The sequence below is a fragment of the Pinus tabuliformis genome, chromosome 5_1 (genome assembly GCF_031772625.1).
Source record: "Pinus tabuliformis cultivar Carrire ecotype Pingquan chromosome 5_1, CPIR1, whole genome shotgun sequence".
NCBI lineage: Eukaryota > Viridiplantae > Streptophyta > Pinopsida > Pinales > Pinaceae > Pinus > Pinus tabuliformis.
In genome coordinates this window covers 145,274,565-145,288,041 of record NC_142305.1, presented here as the reverse complement: position 1 = coordinate 145,288,041, position 13,477 = coordinate 145,274,565, and the positions used below count along the sequence as shown (strand labels likewise).

The following is a 13,477-nucleotide window of genomic DNA, read 5'->3' as shown; positions in this document are numbered from 1 at the left end:
GTTTAAAATATTAATTCCTAGGATTTATTAATCCCTTCTGTTTTAATATTGATCCCTTGGGTTTGTTGATCCCTTAGGTTCATAATATTTATCCCTTGGGTTTACTAACTCATTGGTTTTATAATATTAATAATCCCATGAATTTATTAATCCCTTGGGTTTAAAATGTTAATTTTCATACAGTTTATTAATCCCATGTGTTTTTAATATTGATTCTTTTGGTTTGTTGATCCTTTATGTTTATAATATTTATCCCTTTGGTTTATAATATTAAAATTTTGGGTTTATTAGTGGCTTCGGTTTATAATATTAATAATTATGTGCCTTTATTAATCACTTGGGTTTAATTAATTTCTAAGGTTTATTAATCCCTTGTGTTTTTAATATTAATCTCTTGGGTTTTTTTATCACTTGGGTTTATAATATTAGTCCCTTGGGTTTATAATATTAATAATTCGTTGAGTTTATAATTTAATCCCTTGGGTTTACTAATCCTTTCGGTTTATAATATTAGTCTATTGGATTTTGGATCCCTTGGGTTTATAATATTATTAATCCCTTTAGTTTATTATTTGTAAGTAATAGTATAATATTTTTTTAGTTTAATATATAATCTATATATTTGATATTTTTAATTTACTTTAAATAAATACATGAAAGATATTAATAGTTATATTAATAAATATATAATAATTATTCGCTATATTGATGGGAGATAAATGTGTATTATAAATAATAACGAAATACTATTATGTGTGAATTGTATTATAGTTTGAGTTATAACTATTAGTATATTAACAAAATTTTATAATATGTTATTATTACATATTTTACTATGTCTATATTATTAATATACTCTAAGTAATTATATAGATTTTATTGACAATTATATTCATAAATATATAATATATAAATATATAATAATTATTGATGAAAATATATTGGTGGAAATAAATACATATTGTTAGTAATAACTAAATATCATTATTATGTTATAAGTAAGAGAATTATATTATAATTTTAAATATAACTATTAATATATTAACAAAATTATTTAATGATTAATATTATATTAATATACAAAATAATGTTTTTATACCGAATAGTTATTAATGTGGTGGATGGTGGATATAAACCTGTAGACGTATATCAACCCCATTGGTAAATGTGGTTGTAGATGTATAGTATATATCAACCACATTACATAAATGTGGTTGTGCTAGTTATATGTACTTATAGGTACTTTAATATTCAAGGTATGAAGGAGATTTGTAATTCTTTCAATGTTTAATATGTATTTGATATATAGTATTTTAAAATTAATAATAATGAAAATAATAAAATATACACATATAGAAAAATAAATATTCAATGTATATATAGAGAGAAAGAGAAATGTATAGCATTTTATAAAGATAGATGTTTTCTCTTTGTATTAACATTTTAATGTGGAGAATATGAATCATAAATAAAATATTTCAATGTCAACTACTTATAAATTATATAAAACAAGTGAAAATAAAAAATATTATAATTAAAACATTTTTTTTAGTGTGTTTCTGAAAACCAACTTCGATCCATTTAACTACTGATCTACCAATACTAGTCCAAAGGAATAAAATCTCTAAAGGTGCGAAATTTTCCTTGAATTTTACATTAAAAAATGTTTACGTTTTGAGATATTTGATCCCTCTCAATCATTGGTATATATATCTAGGGAGAGATATTAGATCATATTGACTAATCCTTGGTATATATATATATATATATATATATATATATATATATATATATATATATATATATATAGGGAGAGATATTAGATCATATCGATTAGATTTTTATATGTATTGACATTTTAATGTGGAGATTGAGAGTCATAAATAAAATATTTTAATGTGAACTACTTATATATTATATAAAACAAGTGGAAAAAAAAAACTTATAGTTAAAATATTTGATTAGAGTGTTGGTCAAAACTAGCATAGACTCGTATATATTATATAAGACAAGTGAACAAAAATAATTTTTTTAAGTTAAAAATTTACTATTGTGTTGCTCAATATTAGCATAGATTCATCATAGTTCTAGATCTACCAAGAGCTTAGAGGAATCAAAGCTCCATATGTAAACCTTTACTCAAGTTTTACACTTAGAATGAGATTTGCAATTTGACAGATTTGATTCCTGTATGTGCTTGGTAAATCTGGAATCAAAATGGTTCTATCCTAATTTAAATGTGAAATTTATAATTTCGTTAATCTATTTTTATATCCTAAAATAATTGTAGTATCACTTTATTTCTTTAATATATACTAAGTTTATTTAATATATGTCCCTGTTACAGTTTGTCTATGCCTCTGTTTCAGTTTGTCTATGTATTTGTCATGCTATACAATGTCTTAGTTGTGTCGGCTGATAGGAAAAAGTTTGGGTCAGGCTACCCTGCGAGGTATGCTGTTTACAGTCCTGTTTTGGTAAAAACTCTGAGCAGAAGTTTAGAAATGGCTCACTGTGATTTCCTGCTCCCGATCTGCCATAGCGGATTTTTTGTACTATATTTTGTTATATAATATAATCTCCTGACTTACAAAAAAAAAAAAAAAAAATAAATAAATTAAAAAAATTCTTATATTTTTATTTTTATTTTTTATTAGCATATATATATATATATATATATATATATATATATATATAACCTTATGGATATATGTTTTCTATTTCCAAATATGTGGCATTTATTCACATTTTAAAATGGAGAATATGAAACATAAATAATTTAATGTCAAAAATTTATAGTTAAAATAGTTTATCAATATAAATCTATAGATTTATGAATAGTCAAGAGGAATCAAATTTTTAGAAGTGCAAACCTTTTTTCAAATTTTTCATTTAAAAATAATTTGCATCTCAAAATATTTGATTATTTAATCGTTTATGGGTAAATGAATCTACTAGTTGCATCACAATGAAACTCAATTATTTTTAAATTTTCAAAACTTTATATTACGGTATGCTATTAAACACAATATTACAATTTTTATTTTTAATTTATTTATTTTAGAAGTGTTTTGGGAAAAAGGATATTGAGTTTATATTAAGCATTTTGTAAAAAAATTGGTATAATTTTATTTTTTTCCTGGTTTTTGAAAGGGTAAGTGAAAAAGGAGCAAGGTGGGTTGGTTGGTTTTGTTTACAACATTATTAAGTTTGAAGTTTGGAGGTGATGGTTTAAAAAATACTAGGATTTTGAAGTTTATAAAATGAAAAAATTACAATTGTTCTCTCTTTTTTGTAGGTTGATTTTAAACTTCTCATTGCGATAGTATTAGTCGTTAATGTTATAGTTTAACGCTAGCTGTGTTTTAAATTCGATCCTAACCTATTTTTTGAACATTGAATTTTGGAAATGACTTTAGAGTTTAGTTTGCTAAAAAAACCTTTTGAAATTGTTATTATTTTAATTTTAGACTCGCGCATATCAAACCAATTTCCAATATGTTTTTAGGAGTTTATTTTATTTTATTTTAAACGTAGATATCAAAGCATTGATCCATTTGAAATGATTTATTTTCAATGCATTTTAATGGGAAGAGTTCGATTCATGTCCGGTTTATACTCGGACACCCCTGGAAACCCAGGGCATTAAAACTATTATGAATGGCACTTACCTATTTCGCCGGAGCAGGAATCGACCCGATCAACAGATGCATTTTCATTTCAAGTCTCCAATTTAAATTTTAAACAACCAAATACAATGAATTGAACCTATTTTCCAAGCTGAGAATGGAGCTCGATAATAAGATTCCCTTGTCACATTCAGATCACAAGATTCCTTTTCCTATCAGATTCAAATCATGGCGGATAAATTTTTTCCATCCCAGCCTGTAGCTTTCACGTCGAACTCACATTCAAAATTATTCATGTGATATTTTGACTTGAAATGGAGATACAACAGGGAAATCGTAATGGAATCACGGGCACACTGGCAATCTTTGTAAAAGTGGGCGAAAAATTGTAACAATTGTTCAAAATGAAATCGATAGCTTCTTGTCTTCTTCTACCGTCCACAGTCCTGGGCCCTTTAATCCCGATCGCAATTCATAATCGGTGACCTCCGGTTGGCACATAATCAGTGATGAGGCCTTTAAAAGTTGTGTGCTCAAGCAAAAAAATAATGGCAAAAAATGCAAAAGCTGTTATGATTCCGTTGTTCTTGAGCGCCCAGGCGAGCACGACAGCCACCAGGGAAATTTGCAATGTGGAGACTGTTGCTTATTCTGGTTGTGATGTCCCTTATTCTGTCCACAGGAGCCGACAGGAAGGGCGAATTGAAGAGATGAGCTTCCGGGAACTGCCCCTCCTCCGCCATCAGGCTGCGGCGAGCATTGCTATTTGGAGCTAATGAATTTGGGATCAGAAATGCAGATACATTGCAAATTTTCACAATGAATGCAGATAAATTCAAATTTCAAATCGATCCACTGTTCGGCGCGCATCCAATTCGTCCCGCCCATAAGAGGCCCTGCAGGTCGCGTCGGTATTTTCCGGTAGAGGCTGGAGTCCTTTCCCGGCTAGAGAGCTGTCCCGTTACATGCCCATGCATGTATGGTGAAGTTGCTAGGCGATTGCTGGCCGACTTGAGGTCCCATCATAGTACTCTTAAACCGCATTGAATACCCAATAGCATAGGAAATATTGCTCGCCGCTTTGGACTCAGTGGAGCACGTAGCACACGTGAGGTTTGGAACATCTGTAACTTATTTTAAGCACATGTGGAAACATGATCAATCCACATAAGTCATTACAAAAACCCTAACACACATGTTATATTGACTTATTCATTGGTGAGTTAACCTCTAGTCTGGAAAGGTCTTCTTAACTTCTCCATCGGTGAGTTAACCTCTAGTTTGAAAGGTTCTATTTCGAAGGGTTGAATGAATGGAATCCAATAAAGAAATTCGCTTTTTCATAGATGTAAACCCTATGTAAAGGAATGTGATCAGTTCAGAGCTGCGATCATTCGTTCACAGAGATCAGTTAAGCATTCTGCTAACGCTGCTGCTGTCTGCAGGCTTTTACAGCGTATCCGGTTTGAATTGTATGATTTCTTAGGTGAGATTTGAAACTCAGCCTCGTATGTTGGTGAAGTCGGTCCTAGCCTAAGACATTAGTTTTTGAACTGTGAAATTATGGACTTGGGAGATTCACCCTTGTTCAGTCAAGTCACCTGGTTTTTGTTTGTGGTGATGGTGATTTTGGCAATGCCACCTGTCTCTGACGCGACAGTCCATCACCATAAATGGAAGCACAGTTACCAAAACTGGTCTCCTGATTGTATGCAAACAACCATCATCTCCATTAATGGGCAGTATCCCGGTCCCACGATCAGAGCTCGGGAAGGAGACACTGTTGTTGTTGAATTAGAGAACCAGATGCCCACTGAAAATGTTGTCATTCATTGGCATGGAATTCGCCACGTACCATTCGCTCTCCATCCGCGTAATTTCAGACCTAATTCTCATTATGATAGATTGATTCTTTCTTTCTTTAACCACCACATATGCTCTTATAATTGTAAGATTTTTGAGATACACAGATCTAGATCTGCAAAACAATAAACAAGTTTGCAAGAGAAGGAAGGAAGCGAGCAAGAATTGAGAAAAGAATAAAAAATTGATTCTACAATATTAGTTTTAGAATAAATACATAAAAGCAACTAAGTTAAGCTTAGTTGTACATGCAATAACTAAAGCTAACTAAAGCTAAGTGTGCTTTATCTTATGTTAATGTGTACATGTGCCACATGCAAACAATAAGTTAACTGGAGCTAATCTAGGTGCATGTACACCAACACAGCTAGTCTAAGTGCATGTACACCAACACCCCCCCTTAAGCATAACTTAGGTGAGTGTGATGCAAAATGAATGAGTCCCGGCAACACGGCCATTTTAGGTACCCATATACAATGCATAAAAGGGAGGAAAGAGGGAAAAGCCAGTGGGAAGAAAACCCCCCCTCAAAATATAATGCAAAAGTAGAGAAAAGACAACTGCTAGGCAGTCGTGTCCTTCACCCCGAGACGATCTCGCAGGAATCGAAACTTCTGCTCAGTGAAAGTCTTGGTGAAGATGTCAGCAATCTGCTCGGAACTAGGACAGTACTAAAGATCGATGATCCCATCATGAATGAGTTCTCTAATGAAGTGCATGTGGATCTCGATGTGTTTGGTACGCTGCCGTTGCACTGGATCTCTGCAAAACTTTAGCGTACTTTGATTATCGCACCAGATGACAGTTGGATGATGGACACTAATCCCAAGCTCAAATAGGAAATGTTGTAGCCAAATTGCCTGAATAGTGGCATTGACTGCTCCTCTATACTCGGCCTCTGCTGATGATAAAGCAATGGCAGCCTCCTTCTTACTTGACCAACAAATTGGGCCGGATCCCAAACTAAGTACATAACCGGAAGTAGACTTGCGATCAATGGTGTCGCCAGCCCAGTCTGAATCTGTGAACCCGATGAGATTCAAAGAACAATTGGTTGCATAATGAATCCCATAGGTGATTGTCCCCTGGACATATCGACGGATGCGCTTTGCAGCATTCCACTGTAACTCATGTGGCTCCGCATGTATCTGGAAACTGCTCCGACAGCGTAGGAGAGATCAGGACGGGAGTGAGTGAGATAAAGAAGACTTCCCACAAGCTGGCGATACAATGTGCAATCAACCAATGGTGTGTCTTTGCCATTCTCAAGCTTTATCCCTGATAAGAAAGGTGTGGCTGCTAGCTTGCAGTCACTCACATGAAATCGTGCCAAAATATCTTTGGCATATTTTGGTTGAGAAATGGTAATGCCAAAATCACGCTGGTGGATCTCTAGTCCAAGGAAGAAATTTAGCAAGCCCATGTCTGTCATAGAAAACCGCTTATGCAATGCAGTTTTGATGTTAGTAATGACAGAAGCTGAACTACCCGTTATCAAAAGATCATCTACGTAGAGTACTATGATAAAAAAGGAGTCAATTTTCTTCAGAAAATAAACATTGGAATCAGATTTGCAGTGTACAAAATTTTGAGATAAAAAATAAGAATCCATCTTTGCATACCATGCTCTAGGTGCCTGCTTGAGGCCATAGAGAGACTTCTTTAGTTTGCATACCAGAGATGAATTCTGCATGTATCCCGGTGGCTGCTCCATGTAGATTTCCTCCTCGAGATCACCATGAATAAAGGCATTCTTCACATCCATATGATGCACCTCCCATCCTCTTGCTGCTGCAATGGAGAGAGCTAGCCGAATGGAATCCATTTTTGCCACTGGAGCGAAAGTCTCATCATAGTCAACACCATGTACTTGCTGAAAACCTTTTGCTACCAATCGTGCCTTATATCGACTAACTTGGCCATTTGATGCTTTCTTGGTCCGGTAAACCCACTTGCATCTCACAAGTTTGTGATTTGAAGGTAGCGGAACCAAATCCCAAGTCTGGTTCTCAATGAGAGAGTTATATTCCTCATCCATGGCGGCTTCCCATTCAGGATGCCCATTTGCTTCTGCATAAGTTTGTGGATCAGATCCATGCATCATATAAGCATGCATGGGCATGGATGGCTCCATAGCTAAGAGTGCTTGCGGATCTTCCTCAAACAGAGGGATAGAGGCAGGATCATCAAGGATATCACTCATGCTGCGCCTTTTTTGTGTTGAAGGTGGTCGAGAATCTTCCGAACTACATGCAGAAGTATGATCTCGATGTTCAACAACTGGTGGTCTAACAAGGGTCACGGGAAAAGACTCATCTTCATCAGAATGCTGGTCTGAAGTTTCATCTGCATACTCATCAATGAGTGGTGATGAAAATTTGGTAACAAGTTCATCTACTGGTGCATGCGAAATATCTTCGTCAAACTTTACACTCCTTTCAATAAAGAGCTCTTCAGTGTGGATATCAAGCAATCTGTACCCTTTGACTTCATCGAAATATCCAACAAACATGCATGCTTTACTTTGAGGCTCCAAAGCCTTTCTCTTCTCTGGAGGAATGCGGGCCCATGCTCGAGATCCAAAAATGTGGAAATGACTAACTTCAGGTTGCATGCCAGTCCAAGCCTCAAAAGGTGTTTTTCCAGTAACAGATTTATGAGGAGATCTGTTCTGGATGTATGAGGCACAATTAATAGCTTCGGCCCACAATTTCGACGGAAGAGATCTTGCATGCAACATGCAATTAGCCATCTCTTTCAAAGATCGATTTTTCCTTTCAGCCATGCCATTTTGCTGTGGAGTGTAAGGAACTCTATGTTGCAACTGTATGCCTACTTCATCACAAATATTCTTGATATCTTTGTTGACATATTCCGTCCCATTATCTGTGCGGAGTATTTTGATGCGTTTTCCAGACTGATTTTCCGCATGCGCTTTGAAAATCTTTAGATGTTGAAAAACTTCAGACTTGAGTTTCAAGAAGTAAACCCAAGTGAATCTCGTGTAATCATCTATAAATGACAACACATATCTTGCTTTGCTCATTGAAAGCACCGGAAATGGACCCATGAGATCACTGTGTACAAGTTCCAAAGGTGAAGAGGCTCTCCATGCATGCCCCTTCTCGAATTTTTCTTGTGGATGCTTTCCAAGAGCACATCCATTACAAACACCATCTGAAAATTCAATGGTTGGCAATCCTTTGACCATCCCTTGCTTACTAAGCTGTTGCATATATCTGAAATTCAAGTGCCCAAATCTCTCGTGCCAAATCCTACTTTCTTCATTTGCATGCGTAAGTAGCAAAATAGAATCTGATTGAGGAACAAAATCAGAAAATGTATACAGACGAGATTGATCATTTACCTTGCCAGATGCAATCTTCAAATTGGTTTGCATGTCATAAATGCTCACGGAATCTGGGGTAAATTCCACTTTTCTTCTGCTACCTGTGTGTGTCATCTGATACACTGAGAGAAGATTCACAGAAAGCCTTGGAATATGCAAGACATTTTCAAAACTTCCATCTTCGAATTGCACTCTTCCTTGTCCAGTTGCTGCAACTGCAGAATTATCCCCCATGAGAATGGGAGGACTTGAGTATGCATGTAGAGAAGAAAAGGATTCCTTTGAAGAAGCCATATGATGTGAAGCTCCTGAATCGATGATCCATTCTTGTGGTGCAGAATGAAGAGCAATCAAAGCATGCTCGTTACCTCTTGGATCTGGTGCTTTTTCTCCAGACTTCTTCTTAGCATTCTCAGGAATGTGGTCTCCAAGATTGTGTTTCTGGAGTGTCTGCGCCATAAGATCTATAGTCTTCATGCATGCAGATTCAGGATGAAAATCACGGTGGCAATAATTGCACATTGATTGCCCTTTCGTTCCTTTCCTTTCCTTTGAGCCAGATGATCCATCAGGGGGTTTGGGATGTCCTCCCTTTCTTGGATCAGGATCCTTCTTCCCTTTTCCTTTCTGATGGTCTTTGGAATTTTCCTTTCCTTTTGCATGCACAGTAAGTGCATGCGCTTTAGAATTTTTAAGTGTGCCCATTTTGATGAGCTTATCAAAGACTGAATAAAAGAATCCAGTGAGGGCATCTTCCAAGCTGCACCAGTTGCAGATCTGACTGTGTGGAATGTAGAGACGAATACTGCATACTCTGGACCAAGTTTTGATAAAATGGAAAGAATCAACTGATTTTCTTGCTTGGATTTGTCGATCCCGCATCCTTTCAGCTGAACCAACAAGGCTTTATACCTTGTGAAAAAATCTTGAATGTTCTCAAAGTTTCTCGGATCTAATGAGTTTAACTCATTTTCGAGAATGTGACCTTGCATTTCATCCTGTTTTCCAAACAATCCTTCCAAAATTTTCCATACTTCATTTGGAGTTGAACATGATTCAACATGAAATAGCAGTTCCAGAGAAATAGATAAACATAGGATGCCGAAGACCTCGTCCATGCGATTGAAATATCTTGTTTTCTCCATTGCCGATGTTGGTTCAACTTCCGTTTCCATGGTTATTCGAAATAAGCCTCTACTTCTCAGATGAAGTTGAATCTTTGGCTTCCATTCGAAATAATTATATGGAGTGAGAATTGCCGATTGTGGAAACTCCAATTTAGACTCCATTCTTTGTTGTTGCTTCAATCTTCTGAACCTGCAAATAAAATTGCTTGTGCACTGATTACAAATCCCTGTGCTCTGATACCATTTTTGAGATACACAGATCTAAACCTGCAAAACAATAAACAAGCTTGCAAGAGAAGGAAGGAAGCGAGCAAGAATTGAGAAAAGAATGAAAAATTGATTCTACAATATTAGTTTTAGAATAAATACATAAAAGCAACTAAGTTAAGCTTAGTTGTACATGCAATAACTAAAGCTAACTAAAGCTAAGTGTGCTTTATCTTATGTTAATGTGTACATGTGCCACATGCAAGCAATAAGTTAACTGGAGCTAATCTAGGTGCATGTACACCAACACAGCTAGTCTAAATGCATGTGCACCAACAATAATATATAAGAGTTCTGATCGGAATGCGCATGGGCTTCAGATCGGGACTCCGTGGAGCAATGGAACTGCATCCATGTCTCAATGTGCGATCCAACCGGGCGAGACATTTATCTACAGATTCGTTGTTCACACAGTATGTTTAACACATTTTCTTTTCAAAAATTACATCTTAACATGGTTATATGTGTTGGGAATTTGTGTCCTCATGTTCATTATGTATGCAGTCTGGCACATATTTCTACCACGGACACTACGGTCTGCAGCGTTCGGCTGGTTTGTATGGCTCTTTGATAGTTGACTCCCCAAAAACAGAGCCCTTCGTCTATGACGGAGAACTGAGCATCATCCTCAATGACTGGTGGCACACTACCACTTACCAACAAGCCGTGGGCCTCTCATCCAATCCTTTTATCGTTTTCTTTTCATCCAGGTACTCCGTTTGAAATCCAGAGTGATCGCAACTGGATGAATAAACGTGAATTTGTGGGTTGATATTGTTGGGTATTTTTGATGGGGAAAATACCAAAAACCAAACATTCAAACACACAGAGGCAATGCTCTGTTTTTACTTTTCTCCTGGATCCTTTTGTGCACAGAAAACTTAAAAAAATTCACTGAGAGACAGAGTATTTCAACACCATAAAAGATTTCTGAGAAATTACTGGGTTAACTGCTGTAAATCCCTTTTTACATTCACTGTAATAAAAGTTTACATAAGTTTACTGCTGTAAACAAAATTCACACAGACTTACAAAAAAAACTTCACCATTTTCTTTATGCACTGCTTGTGCAAAAACCACACATGGTTTTCTTACAACTCCAAAAATTACATCACCTGGTTCTTATCTTTTTACACACTGCTGTGTGTTCAATACATACCACACATGGTTTTTCGCTGCACCACTATTCTACGATGGCCAACAACAAAAACCTTATATCCCATGTGCCAAACAAAACAGAGATGCAGAGCACGTTTTTCACTGCTCTCTTTTTTTTACAAAAGTCAATGCACGAGCCCTTTTCATTTTTTTTGAAAACAAAACAAAATAAAAAAAACACAATTACTTTTACGTGCCGTAAGTATTTTTAACACCCATGCCTTTCTTTAAATGCACCACCATACCTCCGATACATATAAAAACATTAAAATTTAAATCACCTTACCTATTCTCTACGGTAACAATTAATTCATTAATTATTTTACCGCGGTCAACCAAAAATGAAATTCACTCCACGCAAAGTCATTAATGTATGTTCATATGCAGGTTTGGGCAATCAACGGACGAAAAGGGTGGAGTAGATCGAACGGAGGAGGAGAATATCGGAAGGCCAACAAGTGCTGAACATTAACCCCCGAGATTCTTACGTTGCGTTACGTCAGGGCTGAACCACGTGTCATCACCAAAATTTCTCGGGTTCAAACATCGGAAAAGTACCTTTGGCTGAAATCAACCCGAGAGCTTTCCGGCGGATTAGCTGACCGGTTTCTGGCAGCTGCGTTGAAATTAGATTTCAACAGATATTGCAGTCTCTGCTGATAGAGGGCCGAGGAAAATACAACTGCTACGCTGACAGCAGTACAACTTGCAAGGTTACCAGCAGCCAATGTTCGCCCTACATTCTACCGGTGAAACCTGGCCAGACATACCGCCTGCGCATCGCCAGCGTAGCTTCCTTATCGGCCCTCAATTTTTTGATTCAGGGTGAAATAACGCATTCATGGATCCTACATTATTTCAACCTAATTAATTCCTAAAATGATGATCTAACTCTTTGTTCCCTGTTTTTGAGGGCCACAAGATGACCGTCGTGGAAGCGGACCGCCACTACGTGGAGCCAGTGGAACTGGAGAATCTGGATGTGTACTCCGGAGAAACGTATTCTGTTTTGATAACGGCCGATCAGGAACCCACCAAAAACTATTGGGCAGCTGTAAATGTGAGAGGGCGGAAGCCCAATACGCCTACAGGCTTGGCCATCCTCAACTATCTTCCCAATCTGTCCACGAAGCTACCTACCACACCGCCTCCTAGGAGCCCTGTCTGGAACGATTATGCCTATAGTAAGTCACTCGCAAAGAAGTTTGTGGCCCTCACCGGACACGAAGAGCCTCCTCCTATGAAACCCACCAGACAGTTGATTTTACTGAACACGCAGAACAAGATCAATGGATTTGTAAAATGGGCCATCAACAACATCTCGCTTGTTCCTCCTCCCACTCCATACCTAGCCGCCATGAAATACAAAATCAAGGGCGCTTACGACCCCATGCCCCCTCCTGACGCCTACCATCCCCGAGACTACAACATCAATATCCCTCCCACCAATCCAAATGCTGTTGAAGGGAATGGCGTGTACGTTTTCAAACTGAATATTGTGGTAGATGTGATTCTCCAGAACGCAAACACACTGAACGCCAATAACTCTGAGATCCATCCATGGCACCTACACGGTCATGATTTCTGGATTCTCGGCTACGGCGAGGGTGCATTTGATCCTGAGAAGGATCCAAAGAAATACAACTTGGTGAATCCTCCCCTTCGTAACACAGTGGCGCTGTTTCCTGACGGATGGACTGCTCTACGGTTCAAGGCAGACAATCTGGGGGTGTGGGCTTTTCATTGCCATTTGGAGGCCCATTTCTTCATGGGGATGGGGGTGATGTTTGCAGAAGGGATTGAAAGAGTAGGAAGGTTGCCTCGTTCGGCCATGGGATGCGCCCTGACCCTTAACAAGATGATGCATTATTGAGCCATACTTATTTAACTTATTGTAATTCATATTGAAATTTTACATTATTTATTCATTATCCTTAACGGCCTTAACGGCATACCTGTACCATCTATGTCTTTCCTAAAGGACAAAACAGAGAATAAAATTGGCTGCGGCGTTACAGAATCAACTTTGTGTCAGACTGTATAAATATTTAATTACTGAATGTTGCTATCTTGATTCTTCTTGT

General features: G+C 36.9%; 1 protein-coding gene across 1 annotated transcript; it reads left to right on the top strand.

The window, feature by feature from the left end:
• Positions 1-5,192: 5,192 nt before the first annotated feature.
• Positions 5,193-13,266, top strand: LOC149163833 (L-ascorbate oxidase-like). Its single transcript, XM_089430816.1, has 5 exons — positions 5,193-5,480; positions 10,556-10,648; positions 10,740-10,928; positions 12,035-12,223; positions 12,313-13,266. The coding sequence occupies exons 1-5, from the start codon at positions 5,193-5,195 to the stop codon at positions 13,264-13,266; spliced, it is 1,713 nt and encodes a 570-aa protein (XP_089286942.1).
• The last annotated feature ends 211 nt before the right edge of the window (positions 13,267-13,477 follow it).